Below are 9296 nucleotides of genomic sequence, written 5' to 3'. Positions count from 1 at the left end.
CAGCCACTTTGTCCCTCTTAGTTATATGATATAACTATCCATTCCATCACTGTGTCGAAAATCAATCTTCTTACTTACTAAAATATAAAAGAATGTGAGAGAAAACTCTCCTCGAAGGGTTTCTCCTTTTACAAGCCACTACTCTATTCACAATGTTTACAAATTTGAATGATATTCATATCCCCCTAACCATAAATCCCTCTACTTATACATGTTAGGTATCCGGTGGTATTGATAGGGTAACTGCTGATGCAGTCAGTTATTTTAATATATAGTTATTTAGGGGCAGTTAGCATTTTGTATAATATGCAGTATTTGTGTTGATTACGAGCAGTTAGGCAGTTTATTACAGGCAGTTTATGCCCTTTGTTTGTATAAATAAGGTCATTTGGCCACAACAGAAGGGGAATTCAAAATTGTTCAATTATGAACCTTATTGGTTTTGGGCAGAGAGAGAAATGTCTCTTCTCTGAGGAGCTTTTGCTCTGGGATTACAAAGGGATAGTCTTCTGTAATATTTTCTTTTCAATCAATAATACTATTTCTTTTGATTCTCTTTAATTTGGGTTCCTATCAATTGGTCCGACCTACCGGATACGAGAAGGAAACTAGTGTTATCGGAGATGGATGGAATATGGACTTTGAAGTATAAACTATCACAATTTACAGGGACGGATCCTGCTGGATGGATCACAAGGGCTGAGATGTTCTTTGCAGATAATGAAATTCACTCATGTGATAAGTTGCAGTGGGCTTTCATGAGTATGGAGGATGAAAAAGCGTTGTTGTGGTTTTATTCTTGGTGCCAAGAGAACCCAGATGCTGACTGGAAGTCATTTTCTATGGCCATGATTAGAGAATTTGGAGCACAGATGGAGCACTCAACAGATAAACAAATGGTGCAAAATCATGATCAAGAATCAGAACCAAAACTGTGGAAGATGACAGAAAAACACGATGAACCAGTATTAGAGAAGACCATCAACGATGGAGAAGGAAGGTACGTCAATGAATTTTCACCTTCGTCGGAAAAGGTTGTTGATGCTAAAATGAAGAACATTCAAACAAAGAAGAGTCGCAAGGATAATAGAATTGGGGGAAGAGTATTGAACGAGAAAGGGACAGATGAAGAAATGAAAGCAAGAAGAAAATCTTACATGACAGTTAGAAAAAGAGAGCAAGAGGGTGGGGTCTACCCACAACCTTCGCCGGAGCCATTCCCTTTGAATTTGAAAGAAAGGAGTTGCAAATATAAAACTTTGTATGTGGCTTGGTTGTTTGAAGGGGGCTTGTCAAGGTTCCAACAATGGGATCCTGGGGGCAAAAGAATTCAAGTTAGTTTCTTTAACTCAGCCTTGAGGACAAGGCTGTTTTTCTAGCAGTCGGTAATGTTAGGTATCCGGTGGTATTGATAGGGTAACTGCTGATGCAGTCAGTTATTTTAATATATAGTTATTTAGGAGCAGCTAGCATTTTGTATAATATGCAGTATTTGTGTTGATTAGGAGCAGTTAGGCAGTTTATTACAGGCAGTTTATGCCCTTTGTTTGTATAAATAAGGTCATTTGGCCACAACAGAAGGGGAATTCAAAATTGTTCAATTAGGAACCTTATTGGTTTTGGGCAGAGAGAGAAATGTCTCCTCTCTGAGGAGCTTTTGCTCTGGGATTACAGAGGGATAATCTTCTGTAATATTTTCTTTTCAATCAATAATACTATTTCTTTTGATTCTCTTTAATTTGGGTTCCTATCAATACATGATAACCAAAACAACCTCATTAACCAACAATACACTTATCCTATATCCTAACAGCATCACACAAGAAAATGGTATCAGAATATAGAACAGAGAACACTGATTACACAAAAGAAATTAACTCAGATGAAAATGTTATGTCAACTAGATCGCTAACTAACTCATGATTAACCGTTCTACATCTAACGCACTTAATGAACTGATTAACTGCTTGTAACAAACCTTCAAATTCTGCACAATTGACATACACTTCAATAGAAATAATAAAAATAAAAGATGGATAAAACAACGGATAAAAAAGGCCAAAAATCATAGAAATTTTGAAAATATGATTCAGTATAATTTGGCATTTGAAGGCAGAAAAGTGTTGTCTCCATATGTGATCTACATGTCCAAGCTAACACAGGGAACTCATCCCAAAAGGTATAAGAAAATAATTCTCTACCAAGCAAAATTCCAAAATACATGTTACTCTTTTGGATGTTACCAATGGTAATACTTTATATATCCTGCATTTCTAAATTAGTATGGTCACTGTTGTTAGCAGAAGAGGATTCAGGAGTCTCCTTTTCATCAGCAGACTTCATTTCTTGAATCGGAGGAGGATTTACAATGGTGGTTTCTGAGGAAATACTTTCCGAGAGCCGTCCCTTCATCTCCCTGTGTTCTTGACACAAGGCACACCAGTGCAAGCAGCAGTGAACACAACAAGGATCACCGGGCGAATTCTGGAATCATCAGAAGATTAAGTAAGACAGTTGTAAAGAAAAGACAAGGTTTTATGTTCTGTGTCATACAAGCTAGAGGAAATAATTATCAAAATATTATGCAATGCAAGTACAAGTTACTAGGAAACACAGGTAAAATGCTTTGAATATACATGATGCGCGTGACACTGAAATTTTAAAGCAGCCATTAATAACTTTGGCCACCACCTTGAATGTGAAAATCTGCTTTTGATTTACCATAAACGAAAGAAGTATTATTATAATTTTGACGAAATAAGTATTATTATAATTTTGGTTTGGCTCTTCTAATTTTAATCATTAGAACCTAAATCACTTCTCCTTTTGTGAAAAATAACATCTAGCAAAGAACAGATAGACCTGTTCACACAAGGATTATATTTCAAATGTTTAAATGACGCAACTTTAGGGGACACTATACAAGAGTGAGGTGATATGCAAAACAATGCACTGTAGACAAAGGCACCAAAAGGCGTGCCCAAGGCAATAAGGCAAGGCACCAGATGGGGTCAGCCTCTTAGAACGATGCCTCTTGCTTTTGCTCAGGTGAGGCAAACATGTCTTAGCATTTTAGCCATACAACAACAGCCAAAGTCTTTTCTCACTCGGTGGTGAAACATAGATAACATAATGCTATAATTTCATGTCATGAATAATGTCGAGATCAGTAGGAGTAGGATCCTTTCCATATCTCCAAAGAAATGGGAAACTCTATTATTATAATAGGCTAAAATATGGTTTTGGTCCCTGCAAAATAGGCCAGTTTTGGTTTTAGTCCCTGCAAAAATTTTTTATAGCTTTTGGTCCTTGCAAAAATAGGCCAGTTTTGGTTTTAGTCCCTGCAATTTTTTTTAATAGTTTTTGGTCCCTGCAAAAATATGTCAGTTTTGCCTTTAGTCCCTGCAAATCTTTTATAATTTTTTTTATAGTTTTTTTTAAAAAAAATTAAAAAATTAAAAAAATTCTGGAAAATCGAAAAATTAATAAAAAAATTAAAAAAATTCTGGAAAAATAAAAAATTGAAAAAAATATTAAAAACTTCTGGAAAAATGAAAAATCAATAAAAAATCTGAAAAAATAAAAAAAAAAATTGAAAAAAATATTAAAAAATTCTGGAAAATTGAAAAATTAATAAAAATGAAAAAATTTAAAAAATCTGGAAAAAATAAAATTTCGAAAATTTTCTAAAAAAATTAAAATTCTAGAAAAATGAAATTTTCAAAATTTAAAATTTTAATGAAATTCTGAAAATAAAAATTCTGGAAAATAAATTTTAATGAAATTTTAAATTTTCGAAAATAAAAATGAAATTCTGGAAAAATGAAATTTTAATGAAAAAATTTTGAAATTTTTGAAATTTTCATTAGTATTTCTCAAAAAATTTCCGGGAATTTTTGTGTATTTATAAACCGAGAATAAGGGAAAAAATATGTGTATTTATAAACCGAGCTTAGGTTTTTTATGTATTTTTCGAAATTTCGAAATTTTCATTAGTATTTTTTCCGGGAATTTTTGTGTATTTATAAAGCGGGAACTTTTGGGTATTTATAAACCGAGAATAAGGGAAAAAATACACTGAAAAAACCTAAGCTCGACATATATACTAATCAAAATTTCGAAATTTCGAAAAATACATTTTTTCCAGAATTTCGAAATTTCGACATATATACTAATCAGAATATTTTTTATTTTCCAGAATTTTTTCATTTTATTAGATTATTTTATTTTTTTAATCATTTTTTATTTTTATTAATTTTTCCAGATTTTTTAAATTTTTTCCCTTTTTTCAATTTTATTAATTTTTCAATTTTCCAGAATTTTTTAATATTTTTTTTCAATTTTTTTATTGATTTTTCATTTTTCCAGAATATTTTAATATTTTTTTCAATTTTTCGATTTTCCGATTTTTTTTAATATTTTTTCAATTTTTTATTAATTTTTCCAGAATTTTTTTATTAATTTTTCAATTTTCCAGAATTTTTTAATGTATAAAAAAAATTATAAAAGATTTGCAGGGACTAAAAGCAAAACTGACATATTTTTGCAGGGACCAAAAACTATAAAAAAGAAAATTGCAAGGACTAAAACCAAAACTGGCCTATTTTTGCAGGGACCAAAAGCTATAAAAAAATTTTGCAGGGACTAAAACCAAAACTGACCTATTTTGCAGGGACCAAAAGCTATAAATTTTTTTTGCAGGGACTAAAACTAAAACTGACCTATTTTGCAGGGATCAAAACCATATTTTAGCCATTATAATATTAGGTGTATAAAGGCACACATTCCAAGAACATGACATAATTATGCTTTTAGACGCACCCAAAACAACAGTGACGCAGGCCTTCATTTCTTTTGAGAAATGGAGAGGATCCCCTACTCATATAGTCGACCTTTACATCCAAATCCTTAATAATTTGGCCTATAATTTTTCTGTCTCTCCGGATCCCTAGCTATTGGAATTAGACCATCCTTCATATGGTTTTCCCTCCTTACTGATGCTTCTGTGGGCCTTTTCTACGCATGCTCAAATCACCTAAGCATCTTATCTATATCACTAAAAGGAATCTCTAAAAGCTCGGCCATCACTAAAAGGAATCTCTAAAAGCTCAGCCATCTAACATGCAAAGCGAGATGCTAAAAAAGTAATCTATAGTCAGAGTATTAAAAGAATAACTAGCCGGCGGTGTTTGGGGTTCTTAGCCTAAAAGCACAAATACGACATGAGACACGAATGCCATTCAAAACAAGTATATGTCAAAATTAAAAAACTACACGACACATCACAATTATAGTACAACAACAAACAACAATTATAATACAGCACATACTATTAAATATTAATTGAAAACACAAATCTGTTTTTATAAAATTAATATTTAAACAGAAATCTTGAATCCAAAAAGACTGCTGATATTTTAAGTTCGGATCAGTTATTGCAAACAAAATAAAAATACCATATTGTCTGTCTAATTATTGTGATACAACAACAACAACAACAACAACAACAACAACCAAGACTTATCCCACTAAGTGGGGTCGGCTACATGGATCAAATGACACCATAGTGTTCTATCAAAAACCATAGTTGGATCCAACTCATTGACCTCTAAATCCTTTCTAATGGTTTCTCTAATGGTTTTCGTAGGTCTTTCTCTACCTCTTTTAACCTGACTCTCCTCCATTTGATCTACTCTTCTAACAACGGCATCTACGGGTCTTCTCTCTACATGTCCAAACCTCTCTACATGTCTAATTATTGTGATAGTCTTTATATATATAAAAGTTAAAAAAATGAAGTAAAAAATTATAAATGCAACCAGTAGTATTTGAAGTGACCAAGAAGTGTTTGACATAAATACATGCTCGACACGAATATGGCTACTATTTTAAAGTTTCTGTACTGTGCTCTTAGTAGCAGCAAGCAGCTTAAGATTTTATAAACTGGACATCATAATATCTTATAAGGTTTGAAAACCAGTGCTTCTATTATATACTTCTCTTAAGAACTTTTCTAAGCTTCTTTTCTTAAACTTTCGATAAAAGCACTAAAACAATTTTATTCCAGAAAACATTATTATACATTAAACAGATATTTTAAGTTTTAACATGTTTTTAGACCAGTATGCACACTTTGTTAAATTTTCAAAATAAGAAGTTCAAAAAATGCTTGTATTACAATATATACAGAAATTCATACAGAAGAGACGTTGATTTTAACGTCTAATGGATTTTATATTACACATCAACAATAATCAGAAGCAACGTTTACTAGTACAAGTGAAGAAGAAATTCAACACATACCTGTAAGTGATAATTCTTTTGTAAGTTTTGTCGAACCTGACCAGTGTATATGCCACACATCCACCAAGTAAAAAATAAACCCTCAAAAATTAGAAATGATGTCCCTGGGTCGATGACACCATTCAAGAGTGCAGTCGCTGTTGCCAGAGCAATGCCACCTTCAATAAAAATGGCATGACAAATGCATGGTCCAGTCCAAGGAGTGTCTTCATTCAAGCTTTCTACATTGCGGCCAAATAAAACACAGGGACAAAACAGTCCTGTCAAACCTGCAATTAAGGTGGAACAGAAACAAAAGCTAGTGATTTCTTGCTTAGTCATTACAGTAAAAGATACGGCTAATACATTCATACAAATAAGTCCTTTATGACGTGTATGGCACGGTCCAACAATTGTTCAAAACCGTACACAACAGCGCTATAGCACTGCTATTTGACAACATTTTCAACTAAATAGCATATCTCAGAACAACAGCGGTTTGTTAAAAGTCCGCTATGCTGTAGCTGCTATTTAACAACGCCGATTTTACATATAAAGCATGAAGAGCTTTTGACGGTAACGATTACTGGTCGAATGAAACATAGAAAGTTAGATCACTTTCAGTACAAAGGCTCAAACGACCAGTCCAATATAGATAATATATTACACCCTAATTCAAGTAAAGTTTGACAGCTTAGTCATGCAATAACTTACAACTATCCCTATCTTCAGCACATCCAAAGATCCCAGTCATCCAAGGCTCATCAGCAGGAGGTGCATAGCTTTCGGGTAGTGGCTGTCCACATTCCATGCACTTCGGAACTGCCAACTGCAAAGCATTATTAAAATGAGTAAATACCCAGCTACTAATGAAAAAAAATCAAAACTCACCCAAAAAAAGCACAATCGCACTTTTACAAAATTTGCATTTTGCTTTCTGTTGCAATGTCATAAAGTCACAATCGTTTTTATCTCAGACAAAAACATGTATATTGACATTGGTATTAGAGTCGTTGACATTGGTATTATGTGAAAGTATTAAATAAACAACATATAAAATATTATCAAGATCCAGAGTGGACACTGGATTTGGGTTTCCCTTTCTTGCATCTGCCAGTTTCATACCAACACGGGTTTAGAGAACAATCCTTCATACATACAGTAGAAACTAAATTCATTGACATCCAAACCATAAAACCAGTGAGTTAAACTATACCAATCAATGAACAATAGTGTTATTACCCAAAAAAAAGTCCTAAATGAGTGATTCCAAACACACACAAACAAAGGCAAATGAAATGTACAACATCAAGCATAAATAAACTATGCCCATAACTTCATGATTCCACTTTTTCGTAAAAATTATTGCAAAAACCGAATCAAACCAAACCAATTAGTTTTTATTGGTTCGGATTTTTTTCTCTCCCAAAAAACGAACCAAGTCAACCTTTGACAACCCTAACCCTAAATACCCCCACATGTTTTGACTTAGACTGACCATGAAACTAATCTCCAGTCTATGGCATACTCACCCACTCCAATGACGTGTTTTGTGAGAATCAAAAACAAGACCCCACACATTGTTACATGCTATGCACCACACCGACACTTCAAATTGAAGACATGTCCAACACCAACACATGTGTTTACATCCAAAATTTTAAATTCAAGAAAACAGAAGATGCACCGACAGTGTAAAAAACTAGTTTTACACTGGCATCCAATAACCATCTTGTTTACGCCAAATCCCAAAGATAATTTGAAATCAATTATATGACATGGCAGATTAATAGCTTTATATAGGACAACAATGCAAAACTATTTTACACCATGCTCAGTATTAAACTTTTTAAGTTATCATCAGAGTTGAGTTTTAAGGTAAAGTGATTTATGTTTTGATGCATTCATGTAAATGTGAATTTGAGTGTAAAAATCAATTCTAGACTCAGAAGCTACAATTTCTAACTTTCAATAGAATCAATTTTTGGGGCAAAATCAGTTCTAACCTAAAACAACCGAACATACCAGAATCAATTCTACACCTCTAGATTCAAATTCAAGACGTGTTTAGTGTCCAACACTTGTCATTGTCAAACACCAATAAACACGGACACATACAGTTACATTCAACTATTTTCATTATTTTTAATTAGTATCAGTGTCTCTGTGTCAGTGTCGTGCGTGGTAATGTAATTATCAGTATTTCATAGGTTACATACATTGAATGTGAATTCACTAAACAACACATAACATTGAGAAAAATCAAAAACCCAACGCACAACGCAAACACGTATGGTTACATTCAACTATTTTCATTTTTTAAATTATCATCCGTGTTTAGTGTTTATGTGTCAGTGTCGTGTCCGGTGTCTGGTATCAGTGTTTCAACTTTCAAAAGTTACAGACATTGACTGTGAAATTCACTAAACAAAACCAAACATTCTTCAAAATCAAAAACCCAAGAAAGAATTAAAGAAGGATGAAAACCTGAGGAACATGAATGGGCTGATTAAGTTCACCAGGCTGGATATCTTGTTCAACAGGTTTCTGATCTTTAGTCAATTTCACGTAACGGCTTCGTTCATCCATCTCTGATCCAACACAAACCAAATCAACAATGAGAACAGTTACTTTCTTTTATGCTGAGAAAAAAAGAAAAATATCAGTGGCAAAAAAGACGCAAAGAGAAGCGTACGGAGATAGATCTAAAATCTAAATGAATGAGTAGATTGCGGTGTAGTGGGTCACCAAAATTAAATATAAAGATCTGAAAATGAAATTTCGTCGCAAAGTGGCTTATGGCGTGCTAGGAACGATATTAAGACAAAGCTCATTTATAAGAAAAATATATATCGGATCAAAAAACTTTTTGAAAAAAATTTAATTTTTCTATAAAAATATGTAGACCAGATGTTATTTGTAATACTTTAAGGTAAATGTAAATAAAAAAGTTAATTCTTTAATTCTCTAAAAAAAAGTTAATTCTTTAATATATTTTTTTTTTATAAAATGAT

The 9296-nt window shown here is 32.7% G+C and overlaps 2 protein-coding genes across 2 annotated transcripts; one reads left to right on the top strand and one right to left on the bottom strand.

The window, feature by feature from the left end:
* The first annotated feature begins 214 nt into the window (after positions 1 to 214).
* On the top strand, positions 215 to 1738 carry LOC146935183 (uncharacterized). The gene has a single exon (XM_085750340.1). It carries the CDS (start codon positions 624 to 626, stop codon positions 1377 to 1379), a length of 756 nt encoding a protein of 251 aa, XP_085606466.1. The 5' UTR covers positions 215 to 623; the 3' UTR covers positions 1380 to 1738.
* A 336-nt stretch (positions 1739 to 2074) lies between these two features.
* LOC146935182 (cell number regulator 6-like) lies at positions 2075 to 9020 on the bottom strand. Its single transcript, XM_085750344.1, has 5 exons — positions 8978 to 9020; positions 8770 to 8873; positions 6997 to 7111; positions 6304 to 6572; positions 2075 to 2484 (listed from the first exon to the last, which is right to left on the bottom strand). Exons 2-5 carry the CDS (start codon positions 8869 to 8871, stop codon positions 2257 to 2259), a joined length of 714 nt encoding a protein of 237 aa, XP_085606470.1. The 5' UTR covers positions 8872 to 8873; positions 8978 to 9020; the 3' UTR covers positions 2075 to 2256.
* Positions 9021 to 9296: the final 276 nt, after the last annotated feature.

This window comes from Medicago sativa, chromosome 3 (genome assembly GCF_051527215.1).
Source record: "Medicago sativa cultivar Bolivia chromosome 3, Bolivia_mono, whole genome shotgun sequence".
NCBI lineage: Eukaryota > Viridiplantae > Streptophyta > Magnoliopsida > Fabales > Fabaceae > Medicago > Medicago sativa.
Note: the sequence above shows the minus strand (reverse complement) of the source record. Positions and strands in the feature narration are given on the sequence as shown.

Excerpts from the sequence above, each read along its gene's own strand:
- LOC146935183 (XM_085750340.1), top strand. The coding sequence starts at position 624 with ATGGATGGAATATGGACTTTGAAGTATAAACTATCACAATTTACAGGG.
- LOC146935182 (XM_085750344.1), bottom strand. The coding sequence starts at position 8,871 with ATGGATGAACGAAGCCGTTACGTGAAATTGACTAAAGATCAGAAACCT. Across the intron at positions 6,573-6,996 it reads TGCTGAAGATAGGGATAGTT|GTTTGACAGGACTGTTTTGT; the intron begins GTAAGTTATTGC and ends CCTTAATTGCAG. Across the intron at positions 2,485-6,303 it reads AAAAGAATTATCACTTACAG|AATTCGCCCGGTGATCCTTG; the intron begins GTATGTGTTGAA and ends TGATGATTCCAG.